General features: G+C 36.2%; 1 protein-coding gene across 2 annotated transcripts in view; it reads right to left on the bottom strand.

Moving 5' to 3' along the window:
• Positions 1–20,096, bottom strand: part of LOC117402762 (PC3-like endoprotease variant B) — a 299,818-nt gene that overhangs the window by 71,532 nt on the left and 208,190 nt on the right. For both annotated transcript variants that reach the window (XM_034004201.3, XM_034004200.3), the window contains exon 13: positions 3,238–3,351. In XM_034004201.3, the coding sequence (XP_033860092.2) occupies positions 3,238–3,351 (114 nt within the window). The remainder of the gene's footprint in view (positions 1–3,237; positions 3,352–20,096) is intronic.

Here is a 20,096-nt window from a genome sequence, read left to right as displayed (position 1 = left end):
ACAGGAGTACTCTCATAGGTGAAAGGGTCCATTTTGTCTTGGACCCTTTTATTTAGAAATGATTGATTGGATGATGCAGCCAAGGATAGAGTTGCGGACCTATTGCGTCATTGCTCAGTATTTGTGTCATACAGATACAATTTGAGCTATCATGGTTTTCTATTATAGGCACTGAAGCTTTGATAATGGTGCTGAATTGTTTTCTAACACTTAATAACCGCTGCACTGTGCCAATTACCATAGAACAAGGTTGATAATTCAGACTTGGATATTATGCACAGAGCAGAACTAGTTCTGAGATATCATAAATGTGTTTCTTTATAACATAGCTGGTTGTGTGACAGGAATAATTATAATTTGATTAAGTTCTTGAGCCACAGGAATGAGTGTAAAACATTATCTTATCAGTTATAAAAACCATTAAGCGACAGACATGAGATACTGACACTTATTATTATAAAACTATTAGGGTACCCTTATAAAAGTTTACTATAGTAAAAGCATAGCAAAGCGTAATAAAGCATAGTGAAAGCATGGTAAAGCATAGGAAAGCAAGGTAAGGAACAGGGAGGTATGGTAAAGCATATTAATAAACATGGTAAACAAGGATAAATTATGGATAATACATGGTATACTGAAAGTAGTACTGTAATAGCCAGAATATACAAACCATAGCGACATCATTAAAAGACAAATAAACATGGATTTACTCAATTTGTTGTACAGTAGGTAGCACAGTTGTAAATAAACAAACATTTTTTATTCAGATGCTTATAGTCTGTGTGGTCTGCAGGGTGGGGGCGTGGGCCGTATCTAATGGGAGTTTTCTGTTTTTCCATTACAGTAGTCTCTGCGCATAGAAACACCTCCTAAGAGAACATGTCGGCTAAGGGAACACCCTTGTGTGAAACAGATTTTTGCCATTGTAAATGCTCCGGCTAAAGGAACAGGAACTTAGCTTAAAAGAACACCTTCTTGGCACTGATAGTGATTTGTTCACAACGGATACAGTACTGTTTTATAACTCATCATCATCAGACTTAAATTAAAATGGTTTATTCAGTCTTTTCAAAAGTGACATGTCATCACGAGAGAGTCTTGAGGCACACTGATGGGTTTATTAAATCTTTCCAGAACTGCTGTCATATCATTGAATTGTTTTGTATTCTGATTTCCACGAGTGCACCTCATCGCTACAAAATGGCATGTAAACAAACGGCAAAATGCAACGCTGTTTCTCTTGCTACACAAAGTTGGAAATTGTTCGAGCTCTTGAGAAAAACCTGAATCGGACACCAGTCACCGAACAATTTGGTGTTTCTCGTTCTGGTGAGTTGCTTGCACTAGAAACATAAATAATGTGCATGTCTTGTATATTGCTGGTGCATTTTTTAACGTGTGTAGGGGTGCTGTGTCAATTTAGTTTCAGTTTATTAACTTTGGTTTGTCTGTTACTTTATTATTATAGTTTATTAACATACTGTGAACAGACTGGCTGGTGGGGATGTCAGGCAGGGAAGTAGACAGACAGGACTGGTGAGTGAGTGAATTTTGCTGTTGCGCCAGTTTATTGAAAATAAAAGGTTTAAACAGAAAACAAAACACTGAACAAACAAAACAGCACGATGGCCAAACAAACAGACAGAGAAACAAACAAACAGACAGACAGACAAACAAACAAACAAACAAACAGACAGACAGACAAACAAACAAACAAACAAACACACAGACAAACAAACAAACAGTGGTTCCTCCCGCATGAGTAGCAATTGTTATTGTTTTAATAATTTTTCTCCTTCTCTCTCTCTCTCCCATTCTCCACTGCGAACACCCAACCCCGTGAGTGATTTTTGCATCTACATATACAGCTGTACCGGGATTCAATTACTAATTAATCATTCACTTGAATCCCAGCATGTGAACTAATTTGTGCCATCCCCGTGCTCACATACTACTACATATTGTAAATATTTGTGCAATCCCCATGCCTAAATACAATTATACAGTTTACATCACTTGTGCTACATATCCCACATTATATCTCATGCACCAATATATATACACCAACAATGACACACCACATACAAAATAAAACACAAAATCAGCATAGGGGCAGGGCACCCTGCCACACTTACACTTGCCTATTGTTTTTCTTTTACTTATTCAGTTCATTGCATACGTTGATGCACGTGCGTCATGACAAGTAATACATATGTATTTATTGATTCATACTGTGTTTGGTGGCTAACTCAGTCTTAGAACAATTCGGCTATAAGACCACTTCGCTTGCTTCCCGAGGGGTGTTCTCTTCGTATTTACATTAAGAAAGAGCCAGCCTGATGTGATTCATTTCTAGGGTTTCTGACCATCCAAGACTATTCGGTGGTGTCCTGATTTTACAGATTCAGTGCATACTTACTTAATTGTAGGTAGTAGAGGACAACCCTACCGAATGTTTAAAGTTAGGCAACAAAACACAGGTCTGCAATGAAACTGGGCTACCAAGCTCAGCATTTATTTATTCTCATTTATTTCTAGCAAATGTATGGTACTGTTTTCAAATCAAGTATGTATACTTGTATTCAAAACAATTATTTTAAAGTTGGGGGAGTTATTTTAAAGTTATTTCTACAGATTAAAGTAGAAGGATTTAACTCTACAGTAAATCTAGCCCATTACTCAATACATATAGTACTTTACTGGACTCCCCCAACCTGCAGTCATACGACTGAATAGAGGCAAGTTGTCCCAAAACTAGCAAACCTGTTCCTAGAGATGAGAATGGTACCTGCTGAGGCTGAGCCAACAACACTTCTAAAGAATTTACTGTTCAACAACCAGTTGACAGAACACTGGCATTTAATGTGTCAATCACTCTTAAGACTTCATATTGTAACTAGATGATGACTAAAATGTAGATAATGGGATACACCTCAAAAATAAAATGTTTATTGCTGTCTATTAAATGTTTCTTAAATACCATGTGCTGTGCTTTGACACAATTAGAAGAATGTTTAGTTGTTCTCTTTCCTTTGACTAATTATTCCTATTGTGCAAGCTGAGTTCAGTTGTCGATACTTCCAGTTACCAACGCTGCAAACTCTATTATCTTTAAATATTGGCTTGTACTAATTCCTTATTGATGTAGCTGCTTTAAATCTTTGTGGAGAATGAAACGTTCTTCGCTGATACCATACTGAAGCACCATCTGTAGTCTGCATTAATGCTTTGGAGTACCTGTCATGGATGTGATAGCCACCTCCATTGATCCACCAGCCTGGCTCCATTGGATTGGGGATCTTGGCTGTTTTGGCGATGAGGTGCTGTACATCTCTCCAGGTTAGTTCTGGGCTAAAAAGAAGAACACAATGCAGAATTGTGAGAGCAAACAAGACAAAAAAAAAAAGAAGACACATGCACGTACATTGGATTACATGCCAATAATCCCTCAGGCTTGTGACTGATGAAGAATGTGCCTACCCAGCAGGCTGCGGAGAGAACGACACTAACAGAACAGCCACCTCTGGACCTGCAGCAACAGCTGTTAGGGAGAAGGCCTTAGGAGATGCTGCCAGAACAGGCTGAGTTACCAGGGCTGGTGGAGCAATGGCAGTAAATCCCTTCCACATCCCACATCTAAACTGCTTATACCATGTTATAGAAGAAATATTTCAAACGTGTATTGTAATTCAGTGCTATAATTTCTAATCAGAATATATAAATAGCATAATTGATACCATGTTTATAGACATGTAAATAACAGATCCCTGATGATGGTACTTTTTATGATGGCTAGGTGGGACCAGGAACACAATGCTCTGAAAGCTGTGTCTGTTATTACTGAGCACTGCATCACCTCTACACCTGCGCACTGCAAACCACTTTGCCACACCAAGGTACCAGAATGTGGCAGTTTTTCTACAGTATTAAGAGATATAAACACATGAAGAGCTGTTAATGAAGCTAATAAGAGGCCAGAAAATGTTTGTGAAAGCATTGTTACAAAGATATAAAGCACACGATATGTACAGTATGAAAAAAAAACAGCTTGATAAACAGTTTTTTAAGTGCTCATTTCAAAGGAATTGTGCTGGAATCTGCTGCTGTGTACTTTTGAGCTAATGCTTGCTGTATATTGTGCTGCTATATTAAATATATGCATACATCTAATTCTGTTAGAGCATACATTACAGCAGGTCCCATTAGTATGCTTTTCCCCCCTCCAGTGAAATCAGAGAGAACCACAGCCCCTTCTGGTTTGCATAAAGCAAACAAAATTAAATTTGCTTTACTAAATCAAAGCTTGTATGGGATTCTGGGGATCTCTCAGGGACAAATTACTTCAAACAACCCCCTTTGTATCATAGCAGAATAAAATAATTCAGGCCAATCAACTTGTCTCAAAACCCTTAACACAGGAATTCATTACTGAGCCTGCCCTGTGTTTTCATTTCCTCTGTGTAACAGATCAATTTATTATGAGGGCATTAACTTTTAAAATGTATTTTACATTTTGAGATTTCTTAGGTTCCTGCCAGTATTTTAGTCCAGTGGTCAAGACACCAGGTTTATCTCATCTCATGCCCTGTTCCTAACCAGAATGGTCAGGTCCACCTGAAGCATGCTCATATCGTAAACTCCATTCCAAACTGTAGTACTGGCTATGGGGGGAATGGGCCACTTGCGAATAGGCTGTTATTCAAACAAATAAAATTATCTGACTGTTAAAAGGCAAAGAGGAAATGAGGGCGGTTGTTTACATACCTATAGCATCATTCAAGAACCTTTTGTTGGACAAGTACCTGTCATGATTCTTGTCCTGTATCACTATAAACATGTTACACACCTCTATATCGATACATTATACCACTCGAGTTCATAGCTACGAATTCGAACTGAAAGAGAACGAGGACTACATTTTAAAACCCTGCACTCACTCTCTCATGGGTTTTGTTTTGTGTAAACTTCTGCTGCTGCCGTTTCCAGAAATGAGGCATTCATTAGTCTCAAGTCAAATGTAAAAAGTCAAATGTAAAAAGTAAACAAAAAAACACACAAAAACTCCTGCCCATCTTTGCCGGTTGCTAGGTTACAGGTTCTGTCATTGCCCGCTTACCATTACTTTGGCACTCATTAGATACATAACATAGAATTTTGGGACAATAATATGGTAATAGGCTTTCTACCTCACTTTCTCCACAATCAACATTGAGGTATTTTTAGAAGTTTGTTTGATTAGAATGACAAATAATGAGAAACAACAATTGAGAATCATGCTGATTGCAAATACTGTAACGGATATTAAAGAGGTAAGAAAATTAACATTAGGAAAATGTATATATTTGTAAAATTCAAAATAATACAAATGATAAGTAACACATCTTGTTGACATTTTTTTTTTTTCTAATTTAGTCACGCGTATGCACCTTGGGCATTGAAGCTTCAGTTTTATAAATCAAATCATCTTGAGCCAGAAGGCCTGATCGTGGCAGAATACTATGCAGTGGAATGGACAGCCCGGGAGCTTTAATTGAGTAGGGGGGAATCATTTATTATAAGAGGCGCACCTTTAGGGGAGAGAGCAGTCGGTATAAAGGGTCAGGAAGACTGCTAATCTATTTCTCCCGAGAGCCAGTCAAAACATACAGACCGAGTAGGGAGACCTTTTATAGAGCATGTTACCAAACGACGACATGGACAAGACAAGAGCCAAGATTATATTTTATTTTTTTAAGACAGCAGCTGTGGATGCAGTCATGTTTTATATTAGGGTCTAGTTAAATATATTTAAATGTATTTAATAAAAAAAATACTTTATTTAATGTTTATACATTATTTAGTGTTGGGTATAACACATGCATTTGACTTTACTACTATATTTAGACTGTGATTGTGTTTGAAATGTTTATGTATAAGTTTTGATTGGTTAAACCCTACATACAAACCTTGAATATGAAACACAGTACTAGTAAGCATACTAAAGAAAAAAAGCATTCTTAATCTTCTAGTAGTAGTCTAGACAGTGTTTGGAGTTATAATACTAGTGACCTCAGAGAGTATTATTTTTTGTCTTCCTTTATAACCATGTACTAATCTTCCTATCAGCTGTGACAAATGAGAGACTGAAATCAATTTAATTTTCCCTTCCCTTAAACCACAAAGGTGACAACTGGATTTATGTCTCTCTGAGGCTTTATTGCGTTGTATATTTTGAACACTTGAACAAGGGTGTCTTACTTAAAAGCCACAAAAAAAAAAAAAAAAAAAAAAAAAAATATATATATATATATATATATATATATATATATATATATATATTAGCTCAAAGAGCCAGCTGCCCAACATTTCAATATGTTGTACATATCTTTCTCAAGGGAGCCTGTGTTTGAATCAAAACATTGGAGGTATTTATAGGTTTTTGACGGCATGACAACTACTTGTTATTGTTTACATTCAAATCCATGATTTATTCTTACATGATGTAATGGTGTTCTATATATTGTGACATCATTTTTACTTCTATCTTTGAATCTGTATTAATTCTAATTAACACTACTTTATATAAACTTATATTTTTATTATATCATGCAATGCCGGCTCTGAGGATCAGTCTAGATTTGGCCTCCTCAGCGCATCAGTATGCACAACTTTTGAATGATATAAATGTGTATATAGTATGATGGCAATATGCATCTGAATAAACACAATAAACTGTTGCAGTTTATTATTATACTGGGAGTTCAGTTTAACCGATGGGAAATGTGTTTCTGTCCTTCGAAAACTATTATGTTTTGCAATTTAACAAACAAAACATCATCTTATCTATTATTAGGATTGGCTTATGAAAACATAACTAAACATTTTATTAATTACTGCATCAACAGGTCACATAAAGTTAATTTGAAAACATTATTTTACGAGTACGATTTTTTTTTACCACTAAATATAATCCCAGAATCAATGTTGATATTAGGGAAGATACTAGAAAGCCAAGGAATTTAATGGATGTGGTTTAAAATACGAATTTCTGAAATCCTTCCCATTTTGAATACAATAGCAATAAATAACCTTGCTAAAAACTACCAGAAAAATGCCAGCATTAGACTTGTTATTGTTTTTTTTTATTCCTGTATAAAGCTGTTTTGAGAAATATGTTAAAAAAAATACACTACTGTGTTTTCTGTCTTGTACATGTTTTAGATAAGTAAAAGACAGATTGTTTTGTGTGATGTTGATTTCACAGTGGTAATTTTAATCTAAGATAAAAGTAGTGCTGTTGGTTATTTGCAACTGTGAAGTCATGCGGTATGAATCTTCTGGCTGTTTTTATCGTTTCCCTGTGAGAAGTGCAGGGTTGTTTTAAAGTGTTTTGAACCCAGTTGTAGTTTGTGCATAAATTCTGACAGATAAGTAATAGTCAGTTAGATCCTGCCTCTGTAAAGCAAGATACAGATGGAACAAAGACCAAGAGGTCTCCAGACCTCGAGGACCACAATCAGAAGTGCAAATCGCTTGGAAAATTGGTGCTAAACTATGTTGAAAGTCTAGCTCCAGAGAGCCGACTGGTGTTAAATTATCAAACCCCGCCCTAATCAAGCCCCCCTTACAACTTCCCACACGACACAACCCTTCTCTCCTGTGTATGTGGATGAGTGTGGGTGGGTCATGCGAGTAGTCCAGACCCAATGAGAAACTATCATCGTCTATGGTTGCTAAGGAATAAAAAACAAAATGTAAAAAAAATTAAACATGTCTACTGCCGGCAGAATTTAATGTGGCTGCCGCTGTATAGGAACCCTGGCACTAGAATCGCGTGCCATAGCACCAAATTTTCACCACTGGCAATTGTGCATCCCTGGTTTGCAGCAAATAAAGCACTGATATGACTTACTATTAGTGGGTGACAATCAGAGTCGCGCCAAATCAGAACGCTGGACTCAATGAATTTCAATACACTGAATGTGAGTAGAAGCTCGTTCAGGTTCTACAGTAAATGTAATATTGTCCAAAGTGTTTACAAACATCTAAATGTAATAAAATACAGCCCCCGGTTTAATAGCTACTGGGAAAATAATTTTCTTAAAGGCAACATGAACCAGGCGGCTTTAATTAGATCCTTTTTATTACAAATGTAAACATAAAGTAGCTCTTGTTTTAGGATGCTTCCTATATAGCCAGGGTTCTACTAATTGTTAATTATTAGAGACTAACTCACTGAAGTGAGTCGCCTGCCTGGTCTCCCAAACGCAGTCATTTACTACACAAATCAGCTTGGTGATAAAGTGTCTTTAAATTAAGTTACAACCATGTAGTTATTGGACAGGGAGTAATTGATAAAACCATTAGTAACACTTGTATAGATAACAGCTAGAAAAATCACGCCACCGTAATTATTCCTAATGGATATACTCTGTAAATTGTAGCAAGTAATATTCTTGCATTATCTTTCAATCAAATTTGTCATTCCTGGTAGATTACTTGGAACTAAATGCTCATAGAAGAGAAATATGACTATTCAGCTTGTGATTGTCTCCCGTGAATAACAGATTCTATTCAGAGACAGCTTTTAGTGTAATTATACTGCATCTATCTGAAATGTGACACGTCAAGTAAAAACTACCTAATGCCAGCTGGGGGATTTAATTGTCTTAATATTTATAGAACAGGATAATATTTTATTCTTTGAGAATAGAACAAAAAAAGACATTGCTTAAATGATTATGTGCTACTTCAATTTGCATTTCATACAGCTCATACTGTTTTATAGGAAATGTTTTAATGAATGCACCCTGTTTAATAACTGTTTAAGAAATGGAAGGAACTAGCAGAGATAACAGACCTAGCTGTGGTCAGATAAAGGGGTCTTAAATCACTAAATAGTACCCGCACTGGCATTTGACATAGAGGCAGGAATGCACTGAAGAGACTCACATGCAGTGTTAGACATTTGAGTTTCATATCCTTGGTCCACACATTTTAATGATCCCATTAAGAGTATTTACATCTGCCACTCTTTAGATAAACTGTGCTTATTCTGCATCCAAAAATCAGTTTCTCACTTCCTGGAATGCTCTTTGGCACATATTCCACTTAAAAGATTAACAATGCGTGTTATATATATCAATGGCCAATATAAAGTGCTACATTATTTACTGCAAATGTTTTTTTTCCTGTGATAAAAGATATAACCCCATCAGGTTATTGTCACTAATTAGTCAATATATAGAAACAATGTCTGGACACTGTACTAAAGGATTTCTGCTATTTCCAATTGTGGACCATTACCTCTCAATGGGGAAAAAGAGGATTATTAAGTAGGGCAAAAACAATGGTGTCTTGTAACAAAACAAAAGCATTGCCATTGATGAAATATTCTGCATCTCATTGGATTTTTCATTACAGCTGGCTTCAGGCTCCAACAAAGATTTATCTGTTTGAAAGTCTTTAACAGAGAAAAGGTTTGTAATCATTGATTTTAAGGCTCTATTTTCATATGATCAATGAGGGGGGTGTCATTGCAGCAGTGGACTGAGGTTATTTGGCTTTGAGGTAAAGCAAACCAACTCTGCTTTAGTTTTCTTTGTAAACATTTTCACTTCAACCTGTTTAATGCATTCAAGCACAACTATATTATGGCAATCACTTTTCAATAGTTTATTTTCATGACAAATTGAGGCACTATGGGAATTATACAACATCAACCAATCAGATTGCTGCTTTACCATAGATTATGTCACATTATACACCATTATTACTATTCCAATCAATCAGCAACCATAGTCTATTGACGTGTACATGGAGGTAAACAAATTAAGTGATCCAGCAAGCCTTGTCTTTTTTTTAATTCATAGTGTTTCTCTCCTTGTACATTAATCTTAAAAACAAATTAACACATATCTGCCAACTGGAACACAGTATGCAGCAACAGCACTAATCCAGCCCAACCCCATAAATATTAGAGAACATATGCCTAACCAAGTAGTTACTATATACTGTTAAAGGTGGGATTGTAGACATGCAGGTATACCTACAGGCCTGGATGACAACTGCAATTGAATTAGACATTATAACTGTGCTTACTTCAGTTCAAACACTGCACATCTCAGTATTGTTAATTAAAGTTGACTAAAGTTAATTTAATACCAAGAATAGCCTCCACTGTTATCAACACGAGTACTGTACCTACACCAGGCCAGCCACACAGACAGAAGGACCATTAAGGTTTTAGCTAGTGCCTTCATCAGTGTAATGTTGATTACACTTGGTCACAAATATTATTCTTTGGCTCCTCTTTAGTAATGCTGGCCATGTGTAAATACTCCCTTGGTAACTAAGCGATGCTACTTTATAACGCCTTTGCTTTTAAAAACTGGAAACAACAGCTTTAACAAAATAAGGGCTATTTGAACCGCCATGCCCTACATATTAACCTGACTTGTGTTTTCTCCAGGGGGTGATTTATTGACCCCCCTTTGTTACATCACTAAATGCAATAACAGTTGAAGGAGACGCACATTTGGTTTCGAATCCTTACTGTGTGACCTTGGCCAAGTCATTTTATTTCTTTGTGAAGCAGATCCACCCAGCTGTAAAATTGGGTAGAAGCAAGGTCCCACTAGAGCAGAGATGTTGAATCTTGGGCAAATCATTATTTGAGATAGACAGAGTCCATTTTTATTAATACAGTGTGTGTATATGCATATATATATATATATATATATATATATATATATATATATATATATATATATATATATATATATTTATATATACACACACACACACAAGTATCTTTCGAGTTAAAGTGGAAGAAAACAAAAACATGTATGCAGTTGCTGTACTCTGATTTAAAACATTGTGAATGTAGAAGCCTTTTGATTTGATTGGCTCTTGTAATGCGGGAATTTCCATATATATATATATATATATATATATATATATATATATATATAAATCTTACAAGTAGATTAGCTCTCCACCTCATATCATAGTGCTCAACCACAGAGCAGCCAAATAGAAGATGCAATCTATACTCCAATACTATTGACAGTGTGACTTAAGAGTCATTGCCGTTTGAAATTGAACTAAAAATACAAACTCAAATTCAATCACTTGAAAAAGGAGATGATGGGGTCTATTCAATGAATCTATACAGTGGCATATCTAAATTAAATTACCACCAGTGTGTAGATAATTAAAATAGGGATATTTTTGTCCTAAGGTTAAGCAAATCGAACATCTAATGCTTTATAATCTTGAAATTGTCACTATGACTGTGACTGTGACCCGTTTCTTAGATTGTAACAGCTTTTACAAATTGTAGAAGAATCCATGTGTGCTATATACAGACTGCTTCATACAAGATGCACAATATCCACAGCTCATATTCTGTATAGTATACTTAGTGTTCCGTGTTTGCCGTTTATTCCGAATTTTACCAAAAAATTACAGGATTTTTTTTTTAACTGGACGTCGGTTTTTACTGATTTATACCAGATTTTTGTCTATTATTCAATATTATCCCAGAACTATTTTCTAGGAAATACACAATATTTTGATTAAAATGCTGTTTTATTTTGACTCTGACATTGTAATAAGCAGAACTACATTGTATCCTAGGATACAGCAGATGTTTATACATCAGAGGATCAAATAACATTCAAACGTGGTTCTCTGTTACTTCACAAACACATTATCACCTGATTATGTTGGCCAATCAAAGTCTGATTATTGTGGCAATTGCTAGGTGTAGTAACTACTAGAAAATTAATGTTTCGAAGTATACAAAAAGCAGAAATAGCAGAAGTGGGTCAGATGAGGCAGAGGATGCATAGCACTGCAAATACAGCTGCATTGAGGTACATGCTCGCACTGACAATAAAAGAACATACTGAAAAATAAGAGACACATTAAACTAAAACAAGAAAGTGAACTGAGAGGCAAGCAATCCATTTATGCTGTGCTGTTTTATCCACAGGGCAAAAGGGGCAGCTGCCCTTCCAATCTAGGGTTGTGTTTGTGTAACATAATCTTGTGATAACGCAAGAAATCTATTATGTGAAAAAGCAGCTCATACACTCATTGACTTCCAATCTTCTTTTCTTTTGTTGTTTGTGTAACCGGGTAGTTAAAAGGGAGTGGTTTTATATATATATATATATATATATATATATATATATATATATATATATATATATATATATATATCGGCCAAATGCAGGACTATCCCTTTAAGGCACTGAGTTAATAGGGGTTGTATCAGAACGGGTTCGGCAGAGTGCAAAAATCTATGGATGGAGAGAGGGCTGTATGTCGGAGCACCTGTTGTGCAGATTGACTGGAATACTGAAAAGTGAAATAGCGAGTGTGTATACTTTCATGTAATAAAAGTATGATTTTGTTATTGTTGATTAAGTAAAATACTGTGTTTTATATTAAGTATAGAACATGTTAAATTGTACTGCTTTGCCAAGATATGATGTAGCATGTGGGGAGGCGGCAGGGCCTGATGATAATGTGTGCCTGTTACTTACAGAGAGCTGACACCAAAGGAGGCTTTTCGTACTAAGGCCTTTCTGCTTTTGGTATGCCTGGAACATCGGCTAGCAGCCTACAGCGAAGTATGTGATCTGTCTGGATTCTTTATAAACTTTGCAACGATGGGCCCTGGCTCCATTAAAATTGCTGCAAATAAGCGTGATCTGGATATCAACTTTGGCGATGAGTTAATTGAGTTCCAGTCATTCCTCTTCTTCTGTATCAGAAAACAGAAGACTGTAGCCTGGAACATTTTATGTATAATGTCGTACTTGACAACGATGTTCAGGTTACTTTTCCTAACACAGAAATTGCTTTGAAGATCTATCTCACACTAATGATCACTAACTGTTCTGGTGAACCATCTTTTTTCGAAAATTAAGCTGATAAAAAAACTTGCAACGGACTACTATGACCCAAAGTCATCTCACAAATCTTACCATAATGAGTGCTGAATTGGACATATTGGACAGTGTTGACTACACAGACATTATTCATACATTTTCCACCCAAAAGGCATGTAAGGTATTGCTTTGAAATAAATATTATACATATTTAAATTTGCTATAATCTGAACATGGGGGGTGTAAATATGGAAAAATAAATAGGGTCCCCACACATGGAGGTTTGCCCAGGGCCCCATAAGTGTTTAAAATGGTCCTGCATTTATGTGGTTTTTACAAACGTTTTAATAAAAAGAAAGCACAGAATGACTGTGTTAATGAGACTGTGTTAATGAGTGCTTTGCTGGACAACCTCTGTTTATTGCAGAGAGGTATGTATTGGTGACTTCGTGGGACAGTACTGTCTGTCCATCAGCTAAAACACTGCCTAACGTCAACAATCTTAATCGTAAACATTTGACAGAAAATTGTGATGCTTTAGTTAGTAAACTTATGGAATGCATTGATGTAAATGTCCAGTATGATTTCTGACGCGTCTCCCGATGTCTTGCACCCAGTTCTGTCAATTTTCTTTTCTTTTTATGATTTCAAAGCGAATAAACCTGGCTTGTTTTGTGCTGATGTCATGTTCATACCTTCTGTAGATACCATTTCCGTCAGCAAAGCAATTGCCCAAACGTTCGCAAAGTACCAGGTAACTTGGGAAAACGTGGCTTCGACTTGCACAGATTCTGCCTTCATCATACATGCCAGGGACATTATTAATCAGAAACCAGAACTGCTACACATCATATTCCACTTGTAAAGTGTACATACTAAAATTTCTCCCCCTGATTTTTCCTGATGTTTCAATTAAAAAATTTTTTTTTACCGATTTTATCCCTAATTTAATATATGTACAATAAACGCAGAACACTAAGTATACTATAATGTTTTAGCAAGGGTGTATAACACCGATTGATTGACTGTTACATAGCGACTACCGGATGTAATCCAGTGATCTATCCACTGCTTGATGTCTATCAGAATGTGGATCAGGTGATACTGTGATTTATTATTTGGTATTTGACTACTGAATGTATTCAAAGTTACCTATACACCTTATTGCTGGATTCAGTGAAGGGAAGCTAAAATGCTACTGTCTGAACTGTCTAGTTTTGAGTTATTTACTTAATGCTAATATTGGACTTGGCTTTCGCCAAGATAAAATTACATAGTAGTGGTGGGGACCAACCAAGACCCAGCTTTGTTGTAATATAAGAAGCCTTTTGCACTTTTCCTCCATCAGGTAACGTGGATTTCCTACTGGTGTGGTGTTAATGCTAGCTCCAGGGATCAACCAAAGTTCAGCCTTCCTAGCGCCTCATCATGGCAGCCGTCTGGAATGAGCTGGAGTCGCAGGGGTCATCAGGTTGGCACCTCCTGTCTTCGCTGTTTCATCGACTAGCCCACATCACCTCAGGTAGGCTAGACAGTGCAATTTCCAGCTGAACCACAGCACACTTGAATTCCTCAGTTAGAGCTGACACTGACAGCTACAGTTTCCCTTCACCATAGAGTGCAACCCTGCTAAGGCATCATGGAACTCCCAGACATTTCCTAATGTATAAACTAATCAAGGCTTCCAAACTTGAACAGATCTTCATAAAAGCTGGTTCTGACATGCTCCTTCTTTTAAGAGTGCTTTCGTAAGCATGCCGCTTTGCGCAACTTCGCAAATTATGCAACTCTTATGTTTTAGATCATTTTGCAGAAGACTGAGGGCCTCATTTTGATTTTTTTATCAGCCCTCCTCAGTTGCCTCATTTCTCTAACCAGGCATTCAGTTTCCAGCTGCTGTCTAGACTTTCTTGTAAAGTCTAGAAGTATTAGTTCTCGTGTCCATTTAGTTTCTTAAATTGTTAACAGTGTTATCCAAACTTGAGTCATTTTCCACCCCCTGAATACTGCTAGCTAGGATGGCTAACCCTAACCAACCCCAATGTGGTTTATTTTCTCCTGTCAGCTGTCTCTCCAAGCTGTCACGTGGTCTTTTCCTCGTCACCAGCTGCATTGGATTTATTCCAGATCTTTCTGATTTTTATTACGTGAGAGTAGCTGTTATTTACTTCATGCTAATATTGGACTCGGCTTTCGCCAAGATATTTTCTGCACAAAATATAAATGCAGTGAAGATCAGAACCAAAACCGATATTCTTCACAATTTACAGAAGAAGGTTTATCCTCCCGTCACCCCATTTATGTTTTTGATCACAGGTGCCTGCCAATAGACCTGATCATAACAAACTTGAGCAGTTGACAGTGAAGGGTGGGATTCAATGTCCTGGTCTCTCAGTCCATCACAGAGGAAGGGGTTTGTGCTGTTGAGAAACACGCTGCTTGTCTTGGCTGAGTTTTGATCCTGGCCTTCTCATACCCAGAACGAGCACACTGGCATGCATGTTGGCTTACTGTTGGATTGCTGCCATCAGTTCAAACAACTAGAGGGATGTGTTTATTTCAATACATTTTTAAAGGTGTACTTTCCTGGTTTATTTATTTAATCCTGCTAGTGTAAGAGGCCGTGTTGTGTGATGCACAGCCATTACAGATTCTGACCCCTGTTGGTGAGATGAGGTTAAAAGCTCTGTAACCACACATGCAGATGAGCCTGACTCATCAGTTCCCACCCATCCTCTGCCTTGTTACAGTAAGCTAGTGCTTATTAGTACTCGGTGTTCACAGTTTTAAACATATTTTAATAAATAATGCATGTTTCTTTTTTTTTTTGCATTACCGTTTCTGGGCTGTTTTATAGTCCTATGACCACTGCCATGCTTTTGTTTTTCACTTATATATAAAAATGCAGATCTTCTATTGGTTGATTTTGTATTATATATAAAAAAAAATTCTGCACGATTAAATTGTAAAAAAAAATATATATATCTACGATCAACTCTTTAGTTGATTAAATCGGTTTGATTATATGCCGCAAGAGGATGTCCCAGTTAACCACGATCCCCGACAGGGACGAGTGGTTTCACGAACGATCATTCAATATTCTGTTTATACCACTAGTTTATTTTTTAAAATAAAGAGGAATAAAATGTGTACATGTTTTACATTACATCAGTTCATGCAAGGATTATTTTACCTGCCGGATCTTTACATTGTCAGCAGACTCTGCTTCGAATTTGTTTTGTTTTGTTTTCTACCATTACTGCTGTTCATGAAGGGGCTACAGGCTGTTTGGATGCAGTCAGACTGGTGACTAGCACTTCTTGTAACAGCAATTGAAACTTGAAATTATTCAGACATTTTAAAGTTGTTATAAAACACGTATCAGTGACAGTATTGTTTGAACTATCAAAGCACAACTTCAGCCTGAATTTCAGCAGTATACCACTGGATTGGAATGTAAGCAAAGATACTAAGCATGTCATTCCACCATGTTATTCCACTTATGTAATCCCGCATGTTATTCCACATATGATATCCCATTAAAGTGGAATAACAAAAATGTATCCAGCGCTAGATATACACATGCTTGTGGTATAAATATATATGTTAAAATAAGCTGGTATTATCCAATAATTAAGACAAGAAACTTGAACAGAACCATTAGACACAGCACTACAATGGATAACTGTATTGCTCAGTGACTCCCATACGACAGCACACTGTCTGCTAATGCTATGGTACCATTGTACTGATATGGATTACAGGTGTGTATTGGATCATTCCATCATGATACCATCTGTTAGTGAAAATGAATACAGGGTCTACTATGGCTCACATCTTTGTAGCTGCCCTTGTGCTGTCATTGCACCACAAAAAGGAAACACATACTACCAAAAAAAGTGGGGTATATGCTGAGTTAGCTATTTTACAATCAGGACTTGTTTAAATAACTAACAGTATTCTAAGCTGGTTGCTTCCAATATGATTTGTTAAAGAAAAACTGTTAAGGTCGCCCCACTTTAAAGCTGAGTTACTCTCTTTGTTGTTTAATAGAATAACACAGAATCGCACAACATGTTCAACTCAACTCTTCACACTCTGACGGTTATGAGTTAGGATGTGCGTTCTTGTATGTCTGCAGTCTTCTGAAGTGAGGCACAGTGCACGTATACTACAATGAGGTTTGTGTCTCACAGACTAAGAAGGCCATGGAGCTCATTGTCAGTGTCACTAAGTGACATTTAAGGATTGTAGGGAAATGTTTGACATTTCACCCCCAGGCCAAGGTCAGTGAACACTGGAGTAAGATGAACTTCTATAGAGTTAGGTAGAAACTACTGCATTGAATTTATTAAACAACCGAAGATCAAGCCTGCCATCTTTCTCAAAGGCACCGTGCAGATGTGCTAGTATGACATTGGCTACATTTGCAACAAAAACAGAGGTAGCATGCAATGAGTGTCATTAATCCTGAAAAAAAAACAGTGGGTGTCATTTTCTGGCTATAAAGGAGGGGCTGTGCTAATATTTCATAAAGTACACATCATAAGAACGGTACGGTCATGGCTTCCATTTGCCCCATAATGCCATTACACTAACACCAGTATTCTCGTTATAGGGCGGAACACAAATAGCACAGTCTTTAAACTATGGCTCCTGACTACAGGGGGAGCACTGTACATTATTACCAGGGATCATAGGAATCAGTTTGCTGCGGTATAACACGATAAAATACGTTTTTTCTATGTTTTCTGATAATATTTAGTTTTTCACTTGAGGAGGGGCAAAAAACATGCAAGGCTTATTTTGTTTGTTTGATAATAACCTAATCAATACACGTATAATATATAAACATTAACACAGGCAACTTTGCTTTACATTTACGTAAATATACCTGTTTAATAAAACTGCTAACAATATTGAATTTCAGGTACTTCAGTATTCAGAGCTGTTCAAAGATGCCCAAAACAATAAAAATCACCCCTAAAGATTGGTTCAACAAGTTTGGCAAGGTCGAATTTCAGCAGGGCCATTGAAAACACTGAAACAGACCACTGTGTTTAGATCATTTCAGCGTCTTACAACTGCCAAAGAACAGCATGAAACTGTTATTTCAGATTTTGTCAAAATGTGTGTAAAAGCTGACATTCCTCTGTACAAAATGGATCGACCGGCAGTTAGAGGTTTTTTCAGCAAACACATTAGGGAGGTGGTGCCATTCCAAAGTCAGACCAATTGTAGCTGGAATGCTGCAGCTCTATTTTAACAATAGCCGTCCGGATGATGAAGACTAACTCGGAGTTCAACTAACATGAATATATATATATATATATATACTTTATAACAGGGAACTATTTGTAATATTTGAAGTAAAAAAAAAAACAATTGCTTGTTTTATTGAATAATGGTGCTGGTAAGCTTGTAACTTGCTTAGAATTTGAATTTATTTTATATATTTAGCAGTGGTATTTATCCAAAGCGACTTACACGTGTTACACTGTAATACAAGGTTACAGTTCAGGAATAATTAAAGTTATAAACTAAAATACAACATAAAGAGACACCACAAGTGTAACAAGAACAACAATAAACACTTCCTGTGTTAACTGTTACCCAGTAGTAGTATCTGTGTGTCTTATAATGTGGCAGGGAAAACTCATTTTAGCCCTTTTATTTTACTCACAGAATAACACAGATTTTTCTTTTTTTATTGGAGAATTTCATTTTTTTTTGCGGGAAAACTAGGCTCCCTGATTATTACATATTCCCAAGTTTCTATGGGTAAAGGAAACTCACGGTTTCTTTCAATTCTTAAAAGTCCTGTTATAGATTCCAAATAAGATTAATTTCAAAGCTGAGATCCAAAGAGATGTATTGCAACCAGGGTGCAATTTATTAGATTCCCAGTGGGGGGGATAAAATATACAAACTACAAAACAGTAGGAAAGCCTCCAGTAAAGATTCACAAATTTCATACACTCATGTGCCAACTATATTTATTTATTTATTTATTTTTTTTTTTTTTTTTTTTTAAGTACTCAGGACAAGTAATTACACATCCTTGACAAGTTCTGTACAGCCGGGCAGCAGAACATTATAGCCAGGAGCACTTTTAACGGAAAAATAAACTTGCCTTACCTTAAATATATTATTATTATTATTATTTCTTAGCAGATGCCCTTATCCAGGCCGACTTACAATTGTTACAAGATATCACATTATACATTAACACGGGCAACTTTGCTTTACAAATTCTTTTTCATTTCTGTTTTTTATTATGGTAAATTACTGTGCTTGTTTAGGAACTCTACGATTTGACTGGGGAAAGATAACGTAGGGTTATTGATGTTCACAAAAAAAGGTAACTTTTTCACTTGTTAATGCATGTCTATTTTTGTTTTTCGCTGTTATACATTTTTTTGAATGCAACTGTTCATTTTAACAATTTTTTTTTTTTTTTTACATAACAGTACTCTCACACGTTTGGTCACCATCATAACTGTTGCATGAAACCGGACTGTAATAATCCAGCACCTCTGCACTTAAGCATTTGCAATTGTATATATATATATATATATATATATATATATATATATATATATATATATATATATATATATGGGGTTCATGTATAGAGGCTGTACGCCTTTAAGAAAAACAAAAATAGACATGCATTAACAAATGAAAAGGTTACCTTTTTGTGTGTGTGTGTGAACTCCAATAAACCTACGTCATCTTTCCTCAGTCAAATCGTAGAGTGCCTAAATAAGCACGGTAATTTACCACAATAAAAAAACAGCAATGAAAAATAATTTATAATATAAAAAGAGCAACCAGATGTAGTTATAATACGACAAAAAATGTACTGAATGATAATACCTGAAAATCTTAATATTTGAATTGCTTGGATTTTGTTTCAGGGGGAGGATGGAGATTTCTGTAGATGGGTAATAATAATTAGGGCTGTCAATTAATCACAGTTAACTTCTGCGATTAACACGTTCATTTTGGGGGAGACTAATTCGCACTCCTGTCTTGTCCCGCTTAGCAATACTGTAAATCCATAAATATTTGTGAGCCTTTATTATGCGTTTTTCACGTATGAAAAAAAGCAAACATTTTTGGCACGAATATCAAATTCCACTGACAATACATATTTCGTATTGCAAGTGTACTGATGTATTGCAACAGGTCGCCAACATCTCTGTTAGAAAA

The sequence above is a fragment of the Acipenser ruthenus genome, chromosome 5, assembly GCF_902713425.1.
Source record: "Acipenser ruthenus chromosome 5, fAciRut3.2 maternal haplotype, whole genome shotgun sequence".
NCBI lineage: Eukaryota > Metazoa > Chordata > Actinopteri > Acipenseriformes > Acipenseridae > Acipenser > Acipenser ruthenus.
Note: the sequence above shows the minus strand (reverse complement) of the source record. Positions and strands in the feature narration are given on the sequence as shown.